The 24,103-nt window shown below is 43.7% G+C and overlaps 1 protein-coding gene across 3 annotated transcripts; it reads right to left on the bottom strand.

The window, feature by feature from the left end:
* Positions 1–17,670: 17,670 nt before the first annotated feature.
* On the bottom strand, positions 17,671–23,632 carry LOC138349598 (uncharacterized). 3 transcript variants are annotated; one of them, XM_069338260.1, is made up of 5 exons: positions 21,826–23,632; positions 21,215–21,365; positions 20,545–20,700; positions 19,512–19,703; positions 17,671–18,465 (listed from the first exon to the last, which is right to left on the bottom strand). In XM_069338260.1, exons 2-5 carry the CDS (start codon positions 21,360–21,362, stop codon positions 18,272–18,274), a joined length of 690 nt encoding a protein of 229 aa, XP_069194361.1. In that variant the 5' UTR covers positions 21,363–21,365; positions 21,826–23,632; the 3' UTR covers positions 17,671–18,271. The 3 variants fall into 3 exon arrangements, with proteins under 3 accessions (XP_069194361.1, XP_069194360.1, XP_069194359.1); XM_069338259.1 differs by having other exon boundaries at positions 21,215–21,368; positions 21,830–23,632; XM_069338258.1 differs by having other exon boundaries at positions 21,215–21,368; positions 21,826–23,631.
* Positions 23,633–24,103: the final 471 nt, after the last annotated feature.

The raw sequence follows: 24,103 nt of genomic DNA, 5'->3' as shown, positions 1-24,103 counted from the left end.
GGGTCTACCCTGCCAGGGGTCTACCCTGCCAGGGGTCTACCCTGCCAGGGGTCTACCCTGCCAGGGGTCTACCCTGCCAGGGGTCTACCCTGCCAGGGGTCTACCTACCAGGCGTGCACTCTGCCATTATACTCTACCAGGGGTATATTCTACCAGGGGTACACTGTCAGGGGTATACTCTACCAGGGGTACACTGCCAGGGGTCTACCCTGCCAGGGGTCTTCTCTGCCAGGGGTCTACCCTGCCAGGGGTCTACCCTGCCAGGGGTCTACCCTGCCAGGGGTCTACCCTGCCAGGGGTCTACCCTGCCAGTGGTCTACCCTGCCAGGGGTCTACCCTGCCAGGGGTCTACCCTGCCAGGCGTGCACTGCCAGTATACTCTGCCAGGGGTATACTCTACCAGGGGTACACTGCCAGGGGTATACTCTACCAGGGGTACACTGCCAGTGGTATACTCTACCACAGGAACACTGCCAGAGGTCTACGGCAGCGTTGTGTCGAGGGTCAGAGATCCATTAAGTGTCCTCGTCCTCTCAGGCCATCTGGCGTCTTGCCTGGGTCGCTGTGGTGGGGGGGTCCCCTCTCTTGTGGGGGGGGCCAAGTGTGCTCCCTCTGGTCACTGGTGCACGTGTGGTGCACGTGTGGTGCTCTGTGGTGTATGTGTGGTGTACGTGTGGTGCTCTGTGGTGTACGTGTGGTGCTCTGTGGTACACGTGTGGTGTACGTGTGGTGCTCTGTGGTGTACGTGTGGTGCTCTGTGGTGTTCTATGGTGCACGTGTGGTGCTCTGTGGTCTGGGAACCACACGAGAGTAAAAAAACGGATTTCTGTTTGATCTTTTAACTGTCGCTGCTTAAGTCTCTTGCTTCACTCGATATTGCAATGAGAGTATTGTACTAATTAATTATTATTGCAAGCTAAAGCTGATCTTGTTTCTACATCTGCGTCTCGGTAACGGTTCATTAACAAGGCCCTTAACTTGTTGAAGACAATGTTCTGGTCCCCCAACGAGTTGTCTAAACGAGCTCCAGAGATTTACGAGAGCGGTAACGCGAGCCTCGTAAGTGTGTGTGTGTGAGTGTGAGTGTGTGTGGCACCAGAGACTTGTGTGGGCGGCCGCCGTCACGGCGCTCCGCTGGTGGTGTGATGTTAGGGGGACCAGCTGAGGAGCTGAGGACAAGCTTAGGGGGGGGGAACAAGCTGCATATATATATATATATATATATATATATATATATATATATATATATATATATATATATAATATATATATATTATCTCCTCGCTTTTCTATATATTTCTATATATATATCTTTTATATATCTTTATATCTTTTATATATCTATATATCTTTTCTATATATTTTCTATATATTATCTCCTAGCTTTTTATCTCCTCACCAAATGCCTATCCCTTCCGAGGCTAACCTACTTTCTGAGGTGCGCCCCATCTTACAACAACCCAAAGCTTGACGAGTATGACCTCCTACTGAAGACCATGCTGGAAAAAGTTGTTAACCTCTCTCTCAACGAATGCCAGTGGAAACAAGCCACTCTTCCTGTCAGGCTCGGTGGCTTGGGTGTCCGCACCGCCACCCAAATTGCAGTCCCAGCCTTCCTGTCTTCCTCCTCAGCATCAGATGACCTGGTTAAGGAAATTCTACCTGACACCCTGAGTGATGTAGCGGGGATACAGGACCCCCACTACACGGAATGTGACACGAAATGGGGTGCCATGACAGACCCAGCACTCAGACCAGCCATGCCGAAAGCCAAGAAACAATCCAGTTGGGACAGCCCCATTGTAGACAAAGAAGCCACAGCTTTGCTGGAGGCAGCAACAACCCCCAGTGATCGTGCACGCCTCACAGCTGTGCAGGCTCCCCATGCAGGGGACTTCCTTCTGGCAGTCCCTATGTCTGCGACAGGCACACGTCTTGATCCGCAGGAGCTCCGTATTGCAGTCGCTCTCCGCCTTGCTGCCCCTATCCACACTGTTCACAGGTGTATTTGCGGCGAGGCAGATGCTGACGAATATGGATTGCATGGCCTGCACTGTGGAAAATCGGGTGGTTGGCACACTAGACACGACGAAGTCAACGACATCATTAAAGAAGCCTTGCCTCTGCTCAGTGTCCAGCGGAGAGAGAGCCCCGCAACCTACTGAACCGTGACTCTGTTAGCTTTGCCGGCCGACCAGACGGAATCACACTGCGTCCGTGGAAGGGTGGGCAGGCAGTTAGCATGGACTATACTTGCGTATCCACCCTGGCAACGACATACATCACCCTCTCTGCCGGCACGGCAGGAGCCGCAGCGACACACAGAGAAAAACAAAAGTCAGTCAAGTACAGGCATTAGATCAAAGGTACAATTTCGTTCCAATAGGGTCTGAGACCCTAGGCCCATGGGGTGAGGAGTGCAAGAAGGTTTCTTAAGGATCTTGGTTCCAAGCTCATTGACACCACAAGAGACCCTAGAGCAGCAAGTTTTCTCTTTCAGCGCCTCAGTGTCGCGATCCAGAGGGGAAATGCCCGCTGCATCCTCGGTTCCTGCCCGGCGTCGGAGGAGTTCGAGGAAATCTACAGCCTCTAGGAAGCGAACTTTTTCTTGTGTCCTCTTAATGTTCATTTTTTGTATAAAATCAGATATGTAACTGTATAACCTTGCATAATAAAGTGTACATCATAATAAAAAAAAAAGGGGGTGGTAGGAGAAGTGAACACTCTTTCGTATTCAGAGTTAAATGTCAAGTTTTTCCCTGAGTGCTCTGTGTTCCCTTCTCTGAGGCTGTGGGTCCCTATAATTACACCAGTGGTGGTACCCCCTTATATATTATATATATATTATATATATATATATATATATATATATATATATATATATATATTTATATATATATATATATTATATATATATATATACATATACTTCCTCAACAGATGCATCGCGAGTACTATTTGCGAGAGGAGTCGTGTATGATATTTTAATACTAACCTGAAATATAACCAGATACCCTACCTTGCAGATACCCTGCCTCGCACCTATCTTACCTCACACCTATGTTACCTCACAGTTACCTTAACATACGACCTCCCTTCTCCCTTGCACTTCACCAAAGACATTTTCTCTCTGCTTCTCCCCACTACATCCACATTAAGGCCTCATTCTTAGCACATTACTCACTGTGAGGAAGATGTAAGGCGGACAGGGGCGTATGTCTCTCCTCATAACTTACCCTCACACTTCCCCCTCCTTATCCTGCCTTCCCTCACCCTCCCTACCTCTCCCTCCCTACCTCACCCTGCCTACCTCCAGTAGGAGGGTGGGAAGCCTTCCACCTGGTCTCTCATAAACCTCCCGGAGCTGCTTCATAATGTCTCTCCCTCCCGCCATACAGAACAAAGACGGGGGTTAAGTAGAAGTTGGTGGTCTTGAAGGACATCTTGCAGGGTGTTGAGGAACAGGGCCGGCACCCACGCGCGTGCGCTAGAGATCTGTGATGTCTCGCACAGTGTAGATACTGACGCCTCGACACCCCCCTTCCTCGGACCTACACGTTCATGTAACCTTGAATCAAAGTTTAATAAACGTTAATGACGTTCATCCGACGTCGACTGAACGTTACTCGGAAATGTTAAAAGCTGGAAGGGAAGGCGGTCGGCCGAGCGGACAGCACGCTGGACTTGTGATCCTGTGGTCCTGGGTTCGATCCCAGGCGCCGGCGAAAAACAATGGGCAGAGTTTCTTTCACCCTATGCCCCTGTTACCTAGCAGTAAAATAGGTATCTGGGTGTTAGTCAGCTGTCACGGGCTGCTTCCTGGGGGTGGAGGCCTGGTCGAGGACCGGGCCGCGGGGACACTAAAAAAAAAAAAAAAAAAGCCCGGAAATCATCTCAAGATAACCTCAAGATAACTGCAATAGCAAGACTTGCTGTAGCGAACCAGTGAGTGGCTGTAACGTAACAGTGGCTTTAACAAAGCAGAAATACAACAATTACTGTAGACAAAGTTCAGAGCTGTAGAGAAGTTCAGAGCTCGGAGACCTTCACCAATGGAGTAGTTCAGAGATCACTTAACAAGACCTTTATCACCTCTGACACGGCAACTTTCCCTTGCCTCACGTGTGCCAGAGATCAGACACCATCAAGTACACACAAATGGAAATTAAGTACAAGAAATGACCACAGTTTAGACCCCACTTTTTGTCTCACGTTTTGATTAGTCTAAACATCAATTTTCAGGCACCCGGCAGCCTCCCATTCTCCATAGTTGTTTAGTATGGTGTTAAGTACCTCTTGAACCATGCCCAAGCACTTGGACGAGACTGTAAAGCGGTCTCGCTTCTTGCATGACAGTGCTCAATACCCGACCGTCCAAGTGGCTGTGCACCATTCCTTTCCTAAGTCTTTACCCTCGTGTCCCTTCCAAGTGCTATATAGTGGTAATGGCTTAGTGCTTTATCCTGATAATTACCTAACTTTCTTTTAACATTTGAACCTCTTTAGCATCCAAGACGATATCAGGTCTGGTCAGACTGTCCTTGTTGTGCTTAATGCTTTCAGACGCTTCTTGTCTGGTCACAGTCTGTGGCTGTGTCCTCACTGCCTTCTCTTCATTGTTTACAGTTGTCCTGTTCTGTCTTCAACTCTGATTCCCGCTGTGGTTTTGTCTGTAAGACATCTGTTCCCTCGTGCGTGCGTGAGCGAGCGCATGAGTTTCAAAGAAATCTTGCTAGTGTGAGAGAATATGTAGGAAACAACACACACACACGCACACACACACACACACACACACACACACACACACACACACACACACACACACACACACACACACACACACACACACACACACACACACACACTTGTATTTTGAGCTGAGCTGCTGAAGTACTTCCTCGACAGAAGGCGCCAGATACGGAACCCGAAATGGTGGGCATAAATTCCTTGAAAAGTAGACAGGCCAACAGTACAATCACAGAAAATGGTTCACCTCAGCATTTTTCGACGTGAGGGGGGGATGGGGGGGGGGAAGAGAGCGAATGAATGACTAAGAGTCTATGTATGAGAGAATGAATGAAAATAAGAGTGAGACAGCTTAGGACAGAGGCGCTGAACTGCTTACCACCCTTGATCTCTGAAGGAGAGGCTTCAGGGCCGTGAATCACTGTATAGGGTAATAAAAGCTGAAAACAGTCGGCCGTATGACTGTGCCAATATATCACCACCTGCAGGCTTCTGTTGTAGCGTTCTGAGGCCTTGAGTAGCGCGGGACACAACGGAAGGGTTGTGGGGCGCAGTAGTGAGAGTACTGACACTCTACAAGTGTGGAGACTGTAAGCAGGAGCCTAACATCTCTCGCGGGCCATGCATGGCGATTCCTTCACAAAGTTCTCTCACTAGTCTAAACACAATGATGGCGGCTCCGAGAGTTTACCGACGATTTATTAACTTACAGGACACCTGAATGGAAACTGATGTGCTTCTTCGAAACACAAGAAAAGCTTTTTAAAGGCCACTTTCTAAATAAAATCTTTATCTCGTCACCACTTTTTGTTTTTTCTCCTGCCCGATAAGCCTTCCAAAAGCTCTAAGAGGTTTTTAGGCTCCATGAGTGTTAAGGAGAAGATATTTTGAGGTGTAAATGTTATCCGCTCGGGTGGTTCACTTGGCCTCACTGTTATCTTGGTCTTAGTGTGACTCTCAGGGCAGTTTGTGGTGTGGGTCGCAGTGAACGACTCTGACATCACTCACCCTCGCTACCAAGCTGTCTCTCAGTTACACAGGTCGTATTGCTGACTGTTGTGGCTGACAGCCAAGAAAACTGATGTTAAACTGTCCACTTCAAACTTTAAGAAAACTTGTATTAAAATAAAATAAAAATAAAATGTTTATTCAGGTAAGGTACATACATACAAGAGATTTTACATAAATTGATGGATTTATAGATTGAGCTAGTACATATAATGCCTAAAGTCACTATTACGTAAAGCGTTTCGCGCAGGAAAGAATATTAAATTAGAATATTACATCTATTTTATGTTCACTCGTAGAATCGAATTGAACTTTCTGTTGCAATTGGCAAACGCAGATAATTTGATTTATCGCATAATAATTTCCAGGTGGCCTGTTAGCTAATGGTTCCAAACTCATAAATTAATCAAAGGAGGAATGTTCAGTCGAGTGATCACCAACAGAAGCCTTAGTCAGGAGAGCGTTGACAGCCAACCACTACTTAAACTTGACCGTTCGTAGGTGTAACTAGTCTCATTGAATTTCTCCTGATCTAAATCACTCTAAAGAGAGATGGGAGAGGCTTGAGTCTCTCTGAACAGTAGCGCCTCGGTAAATATTGGATTACATTTGTACTCTCAAAGGAATTTTTGTAAATTATATCTTTGTTGTTCTTTATAATGACTAATAATGCGGACATGTGAATTATTCGATAATTTTATGTAAAGATTTTTTTCAATACATAACTAGGAAAAGTAATTTAGAAATATTTGTTTGTATTTTAAAATTATGTTTGGTGCAAATTTGAAGCTGACTCCAGAAGCATAGTCAGGTGTTGGGTAATGACACCATAAAGCCAGGTGTTACGTATGGGTAATTACACCAGACACAGGCAAGTGTTTCGTAATATAAAAATATGCAACAATATGATTATTTAAAATATTGCACAATATGATTATTTAAAATATTGCACAATATGATTATTTAAAATATTGCACAATATGATTATTTAAAATATTGCACAATATGATTATTTAAAATATTGCACAATATGATTATTTAAAATATTGCACAATATGTTGTATAAATACACGCAACTTACAGTGCTTCACACAATCATAATACTGTGCAATACAAAAGGATTTATATACATCAAAATACAGTAGCTTGTATTCCACATAAGCACCTGAGACGTGTGAAACCCCGAGGTGGGAACGGTAGGTGAAGGTTTCAACCTAGTGACGTTCCGAGGAGCTGCGTCACGACGTGTAGACGACGACGACGACGACGTGTAGAGGAGGCACTGTGGCACTACATCCACCTTCACGGCGTATAGACGGAGACAAGGTGGCACTACATCAGCTCCGTCCTTGGCCTCTCCACCTTGGCACTAGCGATGGCAGTAAATCTGTGCAGCTTCCTGTTGTGTAGGCTTGGGTGTGTTTTGTGGGGTCTGAGAGCGTACGCCAGCGGCGTTAATAGTCTGGTGTGACGCAAGCATTGAGCCCAGGTGTGTTGAGACTGTGTTATCTAATGTGACGCAGGCGTTTATACCAGGTGTGTAAAAGCGGTTAATTTGACTTAAGATATATATATAAATCATAAAATTTAAGTTTGTGAGACATGCAATGAGATAAATACATCGTATAAATGCAATTTTTTATATAGACTTTGTACATAATTCTTAAATGCAATAAATTAAAGCTTTTATATACTCAGAAGATTCAGGAATTATTATAAATTTGTATACAGTGCTCATGTCACAGGGGTTCAATATATTATAGGACCTGATCTGCTTGTCAACAAGGCATCTCTTGGTGATAGCAGTACAATTATAATTGTGGAACTAGTGGACTGTGGCTCCTGGTACCGACTCAGTGATCTCCTCCGCCCCGCATTCATCCAACACTGCCATGAACGACAACCATCCTTCATGTGAGAGAATACTATAATACAGGCCCAGCAGAGGTAAGTGTTTAGTGATGAACGCGAGACTGTGAGAACCAGTGTTCCTAACTGGATGGGTGATTACCCTTAAGGTATACTGATATCACTCGTTTGTGAAGAACATTCTGATGTTCTGAGAGGCGATACGTTCAAGACTATTAATTTTAACATTTAAAAGACAGCTTGAGTAGTGTTATTATATATTAATCAGTTGTAGGGGTAACTGATATTATGGGAAATTGTAGACTATTGCTTGCCTGAGTGTTTAGTGGTTATAGGATAGGAATTTTCTTTGGGCTGTTTCATTTTACCTGGTGCTCCTGTTCACCTAGCAGTAAATAGGTACCCGGGAATTGGGTAATCTTGTGGGTTGCTTATTCTGGAGGGTAAGCAGTTGACCTAGAGCAGTACCCCCCTATCAGAGTTGCGTGGAACATCGGGGTTCCACTACGGGCTCACCATAGCCCGTGCTACTTTGAACTTTTTGTTCCAAGTAGCGAATTTTAAACAACAACAATAACCGGGGTTCCGCGAGCCAGTTTCTGGCGTTCCGTGAGAGTTTGGAGACAGAATCAATGTTATCCTGTTGAAACTTGTACTATTTTCAACAGTGAATATATTAAATAAAGTGTAACGTTTTTTTCTTTAAGTTTATAAATACAATTATATTAACACAAAATCATTACAAAATATATGTACAGTGTTTGTGACCAGCAAGCCAGATGTTAGGTGGAAATACTCTATTCTCGGGAGACACATTTCATATTAAAGTAAGCGACCAAAACATCATAATTACAGAGTTTCAGTCAACAATTAGAAACTATAGTTAAGTAGTTTCAATCAGTGGTGTCGGGCTGCTTTCATCACCTAATATCCAAATTACGAAACCATTTGATTCATTTACAGAACCAAGTAAACTATGTACTTTTATAATCCTTCTATTAGACTTAAATATAATATGATTGTCAGTAATATATCTGGTTTTATTCAAGAACTAATACCTGAATTTACTATTATCAGAAAAACAATGTTAAAGGAAAGAATTTATTAAATATTACTTTTAAGCAACTAACAAATTAGATATTATGAGCGGCAGTGTTTCCTGGCGAGGTCACACGCAGCTCCACAAGCAGACATAACTCTCCGCATCTGTTTTGTGTTCTTGGATATGGTTGATTTAATGAGTCTTACCAGCAAGAAAGAAGATCAAAGGGGCAGGTATCTCGAGGTGTGTTTCAAGGGGCTGACGTAGACGTACCCAGCACTCTGGCAGCCTCAAGGCTTCTCTCTCTACACTCACTAACGATATCTTTATTTCCGGGAAGAACTCAGACCATTATATAACTATATATTTCTTGTTTATTTCTATAAAACTATAAATAGAATGTCTGAATGTCCGAGGGCGGAGGCCAGACGCTTGGGGGATAGCCTCACCTAACTTTGCACTGTGATTACTACTGGGTACGTGCCCAGTGCGGCTGCATCGGGAACGGCGAAATTCGAGAAAGAACAGCGTGACACGGTCACCTACTGAACCCCCTGACAAGTTTGGCACTGTCCACCGGCTACAATCTAAACATTTCGAGAACAAAATATTTGATTTTGTTTTTTGTTTTTTACAGTATTTCTTCACGTAGTTTCCCTTAGCAGCGAAAAGACGTAAATTTGAAGGATTCTATGGGTCCATCTCCATCCCTACCTCACCCAGGTCCACCCGGGTCCACCTAAAAGAACACCCGCGCCACCACCCACATATTGGTCACAAATCTTGCACGTGACAACGACAATTCTGAAATCATAGTTTAATTTTTCGGCAGTTTTTGGTCAGTATTTCAGTTTTCTCTCTCTCCATGTTCTGCCAGAGAGAGAGAGAGAGAGAGAGAGAGGGGACGGGGGAGGAGAGGAGGGAGATATAAGACACTTATATAAGACTCTTAAAGCCCCTAAAATCCAAAGGCTCTGTGGGCCTTAAGATCGTGGGCATCCCTAGCCTAAAAGAAAGTAAAAAGAATATTCGTATTAAACCTTATCGCTTCTCTATACACCTGTGTGAGCACTGTGCTCTATACACCTGTGTGAGCACTGTGCTCTATACACCTGTGTGAGTACTGTGCTCTATACACCTGTGTGAGCATTGTGCTCTATACACCCGTGTGAGCATTGTGCTCCATACTTCATTTGGTGCTGGCCTTAAAGTCGGTCAACCTCTGAAGGAGTCTTAAAGCCACCTCTATACTCTACAGACCGGCCAGAAAGTATACTTTTGTCCGTAATATAGTCCAGGACTCGAGTAAACTTTCTGTGTATGTACACCGAGAAGTGTAGGGTACACCTTTCGCTGTAGATATCCATCTTCGTAAGAAATGAAATTTTAAGATAGCTCTTAAAATTTACTGCTGCTTTATGGGTAGCGAGTAACTTTGTCGACTGTTTATCGCAGTCACCCAGCCATTTTAATGGCGGGAAAACAGGTGAGGGTAGACTAATAAATACTCAGGCGGAGGAGGGACGGTTGTAGCAACGCGTACAGTGAAGCCTTCTTCCTGTACCTCTCGGGGTAGTGGAGGGGTACACTGAGTTCAGTTTACTTCTGAATTATGTTTAGGATTGTAGTATTCTTGCTCGTTGGTCAGTGAGTTATTGATGGGTCTTGATAACCCTCCAGAGATTGATGGGCCTTTATAACCCTCAATAGGGTTATCATGACACACACTCTCTGACATGATATAACTTGCCAGTTACTTTAAAATGAAATAATTAGTTTATAGATAATAAAGTGTTCAATGCTCAAGCTTCACAATTTCCCGCTCAGTAAGCCACACATACATTCCGCTCATTCCCTCAAAGGCCCACACATGTGCAACATTTCTCTAATTCACTCGCTGGCACCGTAGGCTACATAGTTAGGCCTACAACCTCTCCCCCAGAGAGAACACCCTTGACCAGTTTGGCGTTATAATGTTCAAATCATCAGGACAAATATCTTTGACAAGCCGCCGGCTTCTTGTCCTGGTGGAGGCCACTTGTGAGATAGTGGCCCTCGGGTAAATAACTTGAAAAGGATCCACAATGGACCTGGAAGTAGTTTTATCACATGTCTGGGGTTAGAATGGTAGTTTTCATCCGTGTTATTGTCTAATTCTCTGCTGACGGGCGTTCATAAGATGTTCTCTATAGCTATTCAAATTGCTCTAATATTCAGAGAACTCTATAATAAACAGCTGGCAAGAGTCCCACATCAACAGTCACTGTTAGATCGGAACACTACGCGTCTACCCACACGGTAGAACACACGTAGAGTGACGTTATCCCTTCAACGTGTCAAGTTTTGTTCAGTTATGAACAAATATGGAGAGACCAGTCCACAACTTGTGATCACCTGGCCTTAGTTAACGGCGGGCCGCAGCCAGGTGACCAATGTTCATTCATTTCGGCCGTTCAAGTCATGAACAGTGTACTGGGATTGGGTGGTCCTTAACAGGCAGGCCTTGGAGCGTTCGGAAAAAAGCGTGTGAAAAACAAATTTGTGCGGCCCTCTACCAGTCACGGGCCGCAGTCCCGCAGCTGCGGCCATCGCCAGCGGCAGAAATAGCCGCAGTTGGAGCGGTGGAAGGGATCACTCGGCGCTTGTCGCGGCGTCGATATCCCGAGTGAAAAACTGTGTTGGTTAATGAGCCTCAGTGACACCTTGTGCACACTTTTTGTCCTAATTATCGCCTCAAGTGTGTTGGGTGTGAGGTGAGTTGGTGTTGATGGACCCCCGTCTTCTTCCTGTGAGTGGTAGAGGACCCCATCCCGTTCCTGTGAGGGGTAGTGGACCCCATCCCGTTCTTGTGAGTGGTAGTGGACCCCATCCCGTTCCTGTGAGTGGTAGTGGACCCCATCCCGTTCCTGTGAGTGGTAGAGGACCCCATCCTTTTCCTGTGAGTGGTAGTGGACCCCATCCCCCCTTCCTGCGAGTATTTTCTTTTGAAAACATTTAGTTGTGTAGCTGGCGAGTAGTGCCAAAAATCGTCGTGGAGGTCTTAATGTGGCCCCTGGCATGCTGTTTCCTGTTGAATTCTAGGGCCCGCGTCCGGCCCTATGTTCATCCCAAACCCCAGACCAGTCTCTCTGCCAGTTTGGGTGTGGCGGCCCCAACCGTGTGGCCTCTAAATGTGAACAGACGAGCTGATATTCTCTCTTGTAGATATTGCTTTACCTAATTGGCCAAGTTGCATAACAAGCCGAATTTCCCTAAATATTATATTTTTCATAATTATTTTCTAACAGACAGTGATTCATGTTTTTAATATATGTAATAATATTAATTATAATAAATATGGAAAGTATTTAAAAAAAACGAAAATCAGTTTAGTTGTTAGATAAATCGAGCCTTGCATACTAAGCCAAGTAGTGTTGCTCCGGCTGTTAGGTACATGTGCTGTGTGTGTGTGTGTGTGTGTGTGTGTGTGTGTGTGTGTGTGTGTGTATATAAAAGTTGTGAGGGTACCACCTCTGGTGCAAATGTGGGGACCCATAGCCTCGGAGAAGAAAATGAGGAGTATTCAGAGAAGACCTTATGGATTCTAACTGAACACTTTAATATTTTCTTCTCTTACCATCCCAGTTATTATGTATATACACATATATGTTTTATTTAAATTTGTATATAAATATATATATTTATATTTATATATATAATATTATTTGTAACTAATTAATGTCTTGTGAAAGTGAAATCTAGTCTTAAAGCCAGCAAGAGCTGCTGTAAACGCAATTTCGAATATATCAGGTCTAGACACTGAAGAAAGTGATCTTCCAGCAATCTTACACCATTCCTCAGACACAGTGTTGTGTAAGCTTCACCGCCCTACCTCGCCAGGACCCTCTCCTGAGACCAGGCTGCATGTTGATCCCTGCAACGTTGCACCTCCCGTGAACCTCCATGAATATATAACGTGGATTTAAATGTAAAACTATTGACATAAATCCCCTGTCCCTTTTCTCGCGTTGAAAGGAACATTATTTTCACCAGCGTTTTCTATGTCCCGAGAGCTATGGTTAACTTGCCTAGGTTCAGGGCGGGGCTCTCAAGGGTACCCGCTCAGGGCTCCTTGTTACTGCTCCTGGAGCCCACCTGACGGGTGGAGCCGGGTGGAACTTGCTGCTGCACCAGTTGGAACACCTAGTATTATACTGAACCTGGCGAGAGAGTGCCTACCCGACAGGAAACATAGACTAGTGGTGAGAGTGGAGAGATAAGAACAAAGAAAATGGGTAAACAGAGTACCGCAGGGATCACTGCTGGCGTCCACCTTTCTCATATTTTTTTCAGCGACGACTAATGAAACAGATCCTTCCTCTCAGTGTTCGCCGCGATGCAACACTGCTGGGAAGAGTCAAAACAGCAGTGTTGCAGAAAGCTCGTGTTGGATCAGGACAAAACAAGAGATGGGTTGAGAAATGGTTGTTAGGGTTTAATCCAGGAATATTCGTCAAATGCAAACATGAAAGGAAACGTGTAAGCGACGACTTGTTCCTCGAGGAGCTTGTAACGACACACATGTCGCTGTGCGGCCTTAAACCAGCAGCAGCTGCAGGCGGCGGGGCAGGAGGAGTCTGGCGCACCTTCAGCGAAGGAAAACATCTTTGTCACAAGATATGATCCTGGGAGCGGACATTTACCTTCTACAGTGTGTGTATAAATGGTTGTATATCATGATATCATTAACTCCACACCGGGCTCACCACAACCCGTTCAGCCTGGAACTAGTGTTCCGAGTGGCTGAATCTAAACAACAAATGATATCAGTGTACACCAGCTCTACGCTATAGAGCCCTGAGAGCTCTGCACGTTCAGGAGCGCCAGCACCAGGTGCTCACCTGGACGTGAGCCCCGTGCTCATTGCTCGCCAAGGTAGAGGGACGGAACTATCAGGGGAAAGCACCAAGAAGTTACGACTATATAGCACATGGAAGGAATCAGGATAAGGATTTGGGATGGTAAGGGGGGAAAGGCATGGTGCCCAACCACTTGGACGGTCGGGGATCGAATGCCGACCTGCAGGAAGCGAGAGCTTCGCTGTGCCGATCAATCCAAGTAGTTGGACTCACCAAGGTGAAGATAACACTAAGAAACATCAAGAGTATATATCCGTCAGTGTATATCCGCCAAGATATTATACACAATATATGCGACTCCAGCAGTAGTGCTGACAGCGTCAGCACGCGAGCCTCGCCTTATTATGCAAACAAAAAAGTATGAAAAAGTCCCCACGAGAAGGAGCTGAACATATAAAATATTGGAAAAATTAATGAACAGAGAGGACATGATTACGATATACAAGTTACTTGAGGAAACTTGCCAGATGGGCTGACAGAGGTACTGCATGAGGGGGGGAGATAAACTCCACACACGGATTTAAGTAACAAAACTCTCGCATGCTAATGCCACATCACATAAGATGAGAAATAGCTAAGAGGCGGGTTCCAAGAGCTACAGATCCTTTCCCAACAAAGTCACATACATACGAACGAACAAACACACGCACACACAAACACTTCCCTTCAACTATCGTGTTTATGTTCCGAGAATTTTGTTATTATCTACAAGGAAAATTAGAAACCTTGTTAGGGCGGGAAAATGTGCATCTGGTAATGGAAGCCTTTGTGAAGGTAATTAAGGAAACCTCACCAGCCTCTATCCTCAGCCGCCAGCACACTCTACAATTATCATTCTCTCTCTCTCTCTCTTTCTCTGTCTCTGTCTCTGTCTCTCTCTCTGTCTCTGTCTCTCTCCGTCTCTGTCTCTCTCTCTCTCTCTCTCTCTCTCTCTCTCTCTCTCTCTCTCTCTCTCTCTCTCTCTCCTTTACAATGATATATCGCTCAAAAACTGGTTGTTTGTTGGAGAGAAGTGCATGTCCTCATATTTATATATTGCACTATAATATAAAGCTATACAACAGTGTATGGTAGGTTTAGATAGCACTGCAGCATATATGTCTATATAACAGTGAAGTACAGGTGTATGCAACACTTTAGGGTAGGCTTAGGTATACTTAGAAGTGTGGTGAATGATTAGGAAAAAGTGCCAAGCCATAACGACTATTTAGCACTTGGAAAGGGTCAGGATGAGGATTTGGGATGATAAAGATCCACGACTGAAGAAAAGAAACATTGCAGGGTTGGGGTTCGAGTGATCATTAACTTTGACAGAAAATGATGCGTTAATTAACTGAGATCGGATAATTAACCGAGTTGATTAGCGGAGACCAACGATGCGTTAATTAATATGCCTGACGATACCTGCAGCACTTGACAAAAATGAGTTCCCGTAGATTTGTTGACCTGCATGTGACTTCTGACATTGTTGACGACAATGACCTCCTCGTCGACCTGCAGCACCTTGGAGTCCGGAGCAAGAACGAAGGAACTTTCAAGTGTGTGTAAAGTGATTTACACTTTACACTTTTCAGCCATTAAACCCTGACCTACAATACTAATCCTGACCTTAAAAATCTTCCTAGAGGGCTGTAACAACCCCTAGTCACCGCACGAGAAACAAATATGTACTTAAAATTCCAAGAGTGCGATATTCCACAGCAGAAATATCATACAAATCAAGGGTCTGAAACTTTTTGAATGACCTCCCAAATGAGATTAAAAACTGTACTTCTCTCGACTAGTTTAATGGAGCTATTTTGGTGAGGGAGGTGACGTCGAAATCGTAGCGTCGTCTGCTGTCTGCTGTGTGATTTCTTAAAGGATAAACTAAAAAAAAATGCCTCATAGTCAATATGTGGCCAGTTTTATCCACACATCCTCGTCCTATATCAACCTGTGTTCTCCTGTTTGTATGGACTTTAAATATTATATCTGTATAATTGCTGTAACTACAGTTTCTAGATAATACAAATAGTAAATCATTTGCTAAATCTCTGCCATTTAAATTATGTTAGCATGCTACTCGTTTAGTATTAAGTTGTTACCTCATTAATCCTATAAATGGCTCAGTTATGTTAAGTTACGCCAGAAGCGCTCCGCATATTAGTAGCCTCGTGTAATATGCGCTGTTGTTCCCTTGTATGGTCTACTGTATCACGTCTTTTATGTATTTTATTTAATAATCAATAATTTTTGTATTATAGGGTTCACCAGCATCCACAGGATGAGTATGGCCTTCATTATACTCATCCGAGTATGATATACTCGCCTTCAGTAGATCTGATATACTCGTCCACGGGACGAGTATTTCAGTAATTTTATTTTATTATAGTAATTTTCTATACTTATCCCTTAGAAAATTTTCTCCGTTTTCTCTCAAGGGTCTGGAGTTTGGAGTTATTGGCGACCGATTTGTATTCAACAAATTCTGCTTGCGGGGGTTGAGCTTCGGATCTTTAGCCCCGCCTTTCAACTGGCAATCAACTGTGTACAGCCTCCTGAGCCTATTGAGCTCTATTATATCTACATTTGAAACTGTGTATGGAGTCAGCCTCCACCACATCACTGCCTAATGCATTCCATCTGTCGACTACTCCGTTTTTTTCTAATGTCTCTGTGGCTCATTTGGGCACTAAGTTCCCACCTGTGTCCCCTTGTTCGAGTACAACCCTCGTTAAATAATCTGTAGTTATCTACCTGTGTGTGTACTCACCTATTTGTGTCTCCTGCTGGATCGATCATTAGCTCTTGGACACTGTCTTTCTAACCGCCGGTTATTAAAAGCAATGACTCTTGTCCTCTTAAAGATACAGAACACACAAATTTCAGGAAGTGGTAGACGGTTGAGCGGTAGTGGTAGAGTGGTTTTAAAGCGTTATATGACAAAGAGTACTGGGAAGACGGGACACCACGAGCGTAGCTCTTATCCTGTAACTACACTTAGGTAATTACACACACACACACACACACACACACACACACACACACACACACACACACACACACACACACACACACACACACACACACACACATGTGGTGGTAGGTGAACAAGGGGACACAGGTGGAAACTGAGTACCCACATGAGCCACAGGGACGTTAGAAAGAGCTTTTTCAGTGTCAGAGTAGTTAACGGATGGAATGCATTAGGCAGTGATGTGGTGGAGGCTGACTCCATACACAGTTTCAAATGTAGATATGATAGAGCCCAGTAGGCTCAGGAACCTGTACACCAGTTCATTGACAGTTGAGAGGCGGGACCAAAGAGCCAAAGCTCAACCCCCACAAGCACAAATAGGTGAGTACACACACACACACATTAAACCTTTCACAGTTCACTCAGAGAAGCCATCCATAATGTGCTTCAATTATGTCCATTAATATAATGGCTACAGACATGTGGTTTAGTTTCTCATTCTCAACTTCAGACTTGTGAACGTCAAAGTCTTGGTGATTAACTTCTTTCCAAACTTTGTAGACAAGTTTAGCGTGTGTGATATACTTAGCAGTAAACTTGGCGGTTGTGTGAGAGTTGTGTTGGGTCAATGTTGACGTCTTGGACAAACTTCTTCACGCTCAGAACTTTTTGTGCTCGGTAAAGTTTTGACTCATGAGTCATGCATTCTTAGTCTCCAGGACGATACTGTACAACACACGCCCGTCCTCTGTGGACACGCCCTCGGGGGACACGCCCGTCCTCGTTGACACGCCCACAGGGGACACGCCCGTCCTTGTGGACACGCCCTCGGGGGACACACCCGTTCTCGTGGACACGCCCACAGGGGACACGCCCGTCCTTGTGGACACGCCCTCGGGGGACACACCCGTCCTCGTGGACACGCCCTCGGGGGACACGCCCGTCCTTGTGGACACGCCTTCGGGGACACGCCCGTCCTTGTGGACAGAGCCCATGGACTCCTTGCCCCCAGGGAGGAAGGAACATGTTAGTGGCCCCGTGGGACATTGTGCCCCACGGGGCCTCCCTATTGAGAATAGGTACAGGAAGAATATGTAAGAATAGATACAGAGTAGTTGATACTGAGGAAGGGTAATCAAGCTTCAGCATACAACATAATACAACTTTTAATTCATACTGATATTACATAAATACAATCAGCTAAAAAAAACTGAGTTAATCAATAAATTTCGTTAACAGATTTTTATGAAACGATTTCCATTGGCTGTTAACAAAGTTAAAAGATATGGAAAGATATTTTCATATTATAAAGAAGCCAAGTGGGGATTTCGTCACGCTGTTTGATCTAAGGATTGGAGAGAAAGTTCTGAACATTTGACTACTTGGTAGTTAAACAACAGTGTACTAACAAGCAGTGAAATTATTATCTGTCACTGTTATCCACAAGACTTGTTGTTAATAGCAACGCAAAACATAGTATATATAATCACTGTTTTCTGCCTGTCTGTCTCTCTCTTTCTCTCTCTCTCTCTCTCTCTCTCTCTCTCTCTCTCTCTCTCTCTCTCTCTCTCTCTCTCTCTCTCTCTCTCTCTCTCTCTCTCTCTCTCTCTATCTATCTCGTGTCATAATTCTGACCTCAAGTGCCTTGTGTAGATGGGTGTGCAGCATCACTAACACGGTTACCATAGTAACATCAAGGGCTGTGGTTGTGCACACTCTCGCCCCTGAGCTGAAGTCTGCGTTCCTGCTTCATTCGATGAGGTCTACATGATTTCCCTGACACAGGAAGTAAGGAGCAGGCCACAACATGGACGATGTGATCCCTAAGTTGGAGATAATCAAGGTCATATTGGTAAGGGCGACCCCGATGACTTGTCCAGAATATGGCGTCCCGTCTCCCCAATAGGTCTTGTTGGCGATCACCACTATGTCCATACGCAGAGCTGCGGTAAGGACAGCTCTGGTGAGATTGTAATATTATTTTATGTGGTTCTGTGGTATCGTTGGTGTGTGTGTGTGTGTGTGTGTGTGTGTGTGTGTGTGTGTGTGTGTGTGTGTGTGTGTGTGTGTACTCACCTAGTTGTGCTTCCGGGAGTTGAGCTCTGGCTCTTTGGTCCCGCCTCTCAACCATCAATCAACAGGTGTACAGATTCTTGAGCCTATTGGGCTCTATCATATCTACACTTGAAACTGTGTATGGAGTCAGCCTCCACCACATCACTGCCTAATGCATTCCATCTGTTAACCACTCTGACTATAAAAGTTCTTTCTAATATCTCTGTGGCTCATTTGGGCACTCAGTTTCCACTGACTCAGTTTGTGTGTGCGTGTGTGTGTTGTGTGTGTGTTTGAGGTGGTGGTATAAAAGGCAAGTTTCATTTGGAATTTCTTGAAAGAGACTAATGTTATCAATTCCTTTACATGTCCCTTTTGAGCGGCTGTCACCTTCAACCATCTCTGTATTCTTGAATTTACCTGCCTGAGGGCCGCCATTTCTCTAGTGGCCTGGATGAGGACAGGAAGCCGGCGGCTTATCAAAGGCCCTCCCATTTTTCCTGGAAGAGGGGGAATGTGGGGTGGGGGGGGGGTTGAGACAGATTATCCCGGACACCGCCGGGTACCTCTCATAGTAATAATTAATATATATATAATAATATTATATAATATATAATATACATGCGAAGAAGCTTGAATGGTCCACAAGGCAATATGAAACCGAAAACTCCTTACCCCTGAAGGATTCGAACCCAGATAGCCATAGCTTCATGAACCTCATCTTATCAAGTACTATACCAACTAATCCATACTGACTGTACAAAAAAATGTTGAAAGTCGTGAGACTTTTACCCAACACCCGACAGCATTCGATGGGCAATTTTAGAGTACATTTACATTTGACTTAATTAGAGGTCCATGTTAACTTCCCAGCTTAATTGCATTGACTAAAATACACATAAAAAATGTCACACAGGAATATGATCTAACGAACCTGAGCCTGCTTGTGCTGCCAGAGCCTTGCCGATACTCTGCTGCTGTTCCGTCTTAAGCATAGCCAGCCTGAAGCCCGGGATCTTGGAGCAGTTACCCCGGCCTGCCTGTGTCGTGGTGACCCTCATGTTAGGCACGAAGTAGTGAAGCTGGTCCTCTTTTTGCACCACATTAATCACGCCAGTCAGCGAGTCTGAAACGATTTTGAACATTTGGTTAAACTTCTGTTCAAGTGCTTTTTTATGTGATCTGCACTGATCAGTTCACCTATGATGTTTTTTTTTCTGACTTACTGTGTTCAACCTGTTGAGTTGCAATTAAAATATATATATAATAAATATATATATATATTTTATATATATATATATATATATATATATATATATATATATATATATATATATATATATATATATATAATATTAGTCCAGCACTAACACCGGGAAGGAGTTCGTGTCACCGTCATTATCGCTCGTGACTGCCGCTTACAAAGTTTTGCTGGTGCAAATTTTATGAGATTTTGAAATTGTTCACTATATAAGGTGTTGATGACGTGTCACTAAGGTGTAGGTGCTGTGGCACGAATGGTTTAGGATAATCACTTCACACTTGGCATGTTGAGTATTACTTGTACTGAACATTGTCGCATAACTAATTATATCAGAGACGTTTATCGGGGATATTTAGATACAGTAGTTATGCCTTAATTACATATCTATATTATATTATTAATATTTATTATTATTATATTATTATACTATACTTTGGAGGTATAAGACATTAGAAAGTAGCACCCACTACCCAGGGACAAATATAATATATATATATGTGTGTATGTGTGTGTGTGTATGTGTGTATGTGTGTGTGTGTGTGTGTGTGTGTGTGTGTGTGTGTGTGTGTGTAAATCACGAGGAAATTAACACGTGATGAACAATGTGACCGTGTCAGACAACGAAGGAAGGATTAAGACAGGAATTTCCTTAAGTACTTACGTATTTAATAATCCTTCTGATCCTTGTAAAGTTTGAGCCTACCTTCAGTAAAGCCATAGACAGCAGCGGAGTTGTTGGTGAGGGACGGGGTGAGAAGGGGGCCTTTGGTGGCGTGTAGACAACTCCAGGCTTCTGCCCTCATCTCCGCCGTCCAGGCCAGGCAAGTCTGGTTGATGAGACACAACGCCTTGCACTCGCCTGCACCACCACGTGTTCAGTGGTCGGGAAGAAACGTGTGGCACCTTTACTAATGACTGCTCTGCAGGTACCCCCAACTGAGGTTCTTTTTGGGGTATTGTACAGAAGGAACTAGTCTCTTGCTCTTTCATTCGTCTTTCTCTATTTCAATCTCCATCTCTCTTCACCTTTCTTCTACACTATCCTCTTCTCTCTCCTTCTCTTCATACATCCCTCCTCTCAATTCTTCGCCTTGCCTCTCACCCTCCTCCCCCTCTTTCTCAGGAAAATTATATCAAGAATTTTTGTATTAATATATTTAAGCTACATATGCAGTATGCTAAATATCTTTAGCAGTAGCTAAGGAAAGGGAAATGCACATTTTTACTACTTTAGATATTAAGTTCAAGTTCATATTTGGCCGACATTTTACCTACATTCGGACCGACAGTGTGATATGACCGTTACCACAGCGTTTGTCAGCAGTCTACAAGACCTCATTCGTGTTTTGACTCATTAACTCACTGTGACTCACATGGGTAGCTGACGTTGAAGGTGTTGGAGGCGTCGCTGGAGTTGAAGGTCATGCCTGGCGCCGTGAAGAACCTCCAGCGTCTGAGGGAGAGGCCGGGGTTCAACACCACCACCAGCGTCCCCAAGCACAACGCTCCCCACACCTGCATCTCCTTCTGCCACAACATTTATTAAACAAATCAACACAAACTATATACTTACAAGAGTTCTTGTGTGGTAACACAAACGTCAGGTATGTTCACCAGTTCTTGTTCGTAAAACAAGGGGGCCTGGTCGAGGACCAGGCCGCGGAGACACTAAATGCCCCAAATCATCTCAAGATAGAACAAGTTATTGCTAGTTAACTCTGTCAAGGAAGCATTACACGATTCCAATAAGAACTGTTCTCTTAAAATCCTCCATTTGTACAATTTGTGACAAATACATTACCGATTCCTTTTTAACCTTTAATTATAGTACATATGTCCTCAGAGTGCATAGCACAATGATTGACGTAGTCGATTCGCAACTGAAAAATCCCACGTTCGATTCTCGTGGAAAGACAGTGACGTTTGGGCAATGTTCCCTTAACTATACTTATATTTACTATCCTAATCAACCTCCCTCTCCCACCTGCCTGCTGTTGACTAGAAGCCGATGGAGAAGAGCGTCGGTTGCCTGTCCGTTGGCGGCGCTCGTCGCTGACTGAGATTAAATATTTCCTTACTGCTGACCCACTGTCATTTATATTTAATCATAGAAAATGTAGTCATTATTGCTAGCTTACTTGCTTGCTTGCTCGCTTGCTTACTTTACTGACTACAGGATAAGTTTAGTCATACAGAAGTTAAATTGCGAACATAAAACTTGTAATATAGTTCTTAATAGTTATGGGCTGCTTAGTATGTGTGTGAGTGTATGTATATATGTTAACAAGGACACACGAAGTGTACTCTACCGCGCTTCTCAATGTACTGTATAAACACTAATATACTTAATAATACCACTCTGGTTGATAGGCCTTTTAAGCCCGACACCTAACCAAACCCGAATATGCTCTTATAGGACGAACATTAGCTCCAGGACCCCGCCTTCCAGTCGCTACCCTTATATCAAAATGGTAATCGATCCTTTTGCTTATTGAAATACCTTTCTCCGAGACTTTGTATAGATTTAGCCTTATCTACGTCATGGTAGATAATGGCTTATATCAGAGATGGTATCAGATCAATAGCTTATATCAGGGATAGTAGGAATCCCCAGAGACAACTCGTGTTATCCTATAGGAATTAGACTTATCGCCCCCTCACTGTGAATTTCTGAATCCTTTCTGTTAGATACTCTCGCCCATTGTAGTCCTCTTCCGGCTGCTGGCGCCTGCTTTCCGAGTTTGTAGTCTTGTAACTGGGCTTAAAGGAGTTACGCTTCGGCTCTTTGGTCCCGCCTCTCGACCCTCACTCAGCTGGAATACAGGTTCCTGTCGATCCTATAATTAGGTGATCAACCCGTCCTCTCACATATGACAGAGCGTCATTATATGATGTATTATCTATTTTCGAAACTGTATAGAGTCAGCCTCTACCACATCACTGACAAGCGCATTCCATTTGTTAACTACTCTGACACTGAATAAAATCTTTTTAGTGTTTCTGGCTCATTTGGGCCAGTTCCCCCGGGTTCGTGTACCACCCGGGCTAAATATTGTCCTTATCTATAGTATCAATTCTCCTGAAATTTTTTTGTGGTAATCATATCTTCCCCTTGCTCTTCTGTGTAATAGCATTTTATTCGAAACTGTTCCAAAAGTTTTTTTAAGAAGTTTGTTAAAAAGTTAAAAAAAAAAGTCTCCCTTATAATGTGTGTTTGTGGGGGGACTGTCCTTCCTAACCTTATTGTGCTTCGTGTATACACTCACGTGTCCTACTACATATACAAATTTCCACCAGTAAGGACACATACGAATTTTTATATCTGACGTCATAGATTAACATGATATATTCCACTCCCCCCGCCCCGGCCTCCCAAGTGTCGCCAGCAACGCATTAATATCTCAGGTGCCTGAGTGCCACTCTGCCCGACACTATGGTACAAGGCTCTCCTTGCCAAGTGCTTCACTCAAGTGTGGATCAATCTACTCATTCAGAGTGTCAGGCTGTTGTAAACATTGCCGAGTCTCTTGTCTTGTGCTCCACCCTTCTCTCTGGCTTCTATTGTATTCGTCCATTGGTCATGGAATTTCAGTAAGTTTGCTATGTACAGTTTCCCCTTAAAACCGTGTTGGTTTTTCTTTATAAACTTATTTTAAATCTAAGCTTAGATATACTGTGACGCCATAGATGACTTGGATAATATATATATTATTTATATACGGAAAAACCACATATGAAAAATAGAGAATGATTAACGCGTTTTCGGCCAATTCGCCTTCATTAGAGCAAAGTAGAATGAAGCTTCATTCTACTTTAATAAACGTGTATGTATATATATATATATATATATATATATATATATATATATATATATATATATATATATATATATATATATATATATATATATATATATATATATATATATATGCCTAGAGGCGTACCCCTGGTGTATACACATGTGGGGCGACCCGGGCACCACAAGGGAGCATGTTTCCTCCTGTCTCAAATGATCGAACTACAATTTACCGTGACTAATTTTTTACTCCAGTGTGCGTGACCGGTGAGTGTGTGAGTGTGTATGTGAGAGAGAGACTCACACTCCGGGCGCTGCATGGCTGACAATTGTCTACTGACTTGTCTGCCCTTGACAGATGCCTGTAACATGCACGTATTGCCCTGGACGCCTGTATAAACACCATGAATACTTTACGACATAAAGTTTGAACATTAACGCACCAATAACCACCTGGCCGTCAATG

The sequence above is a fragment of the Procambarus clarkii genome, chromosome 39, assembly GCF_040958095.1.
Source record: "Procambarus clarkii isolate CNS0578487 chromosome 39, FALCON_Pclarkii_2.0, whole genome shotgun sequence".
Taxonomy (NCBI): Eukaryota; Metazoa; Arthropoda; class Malacostraca; order Decapoda; family Cambaridae; genus Procambarus; species Procambarus clarkii.
Note: the sequence above shows the minus strand (reverse complement) of the source record. Positions and strands in the feature narration are given on the sequence as shown.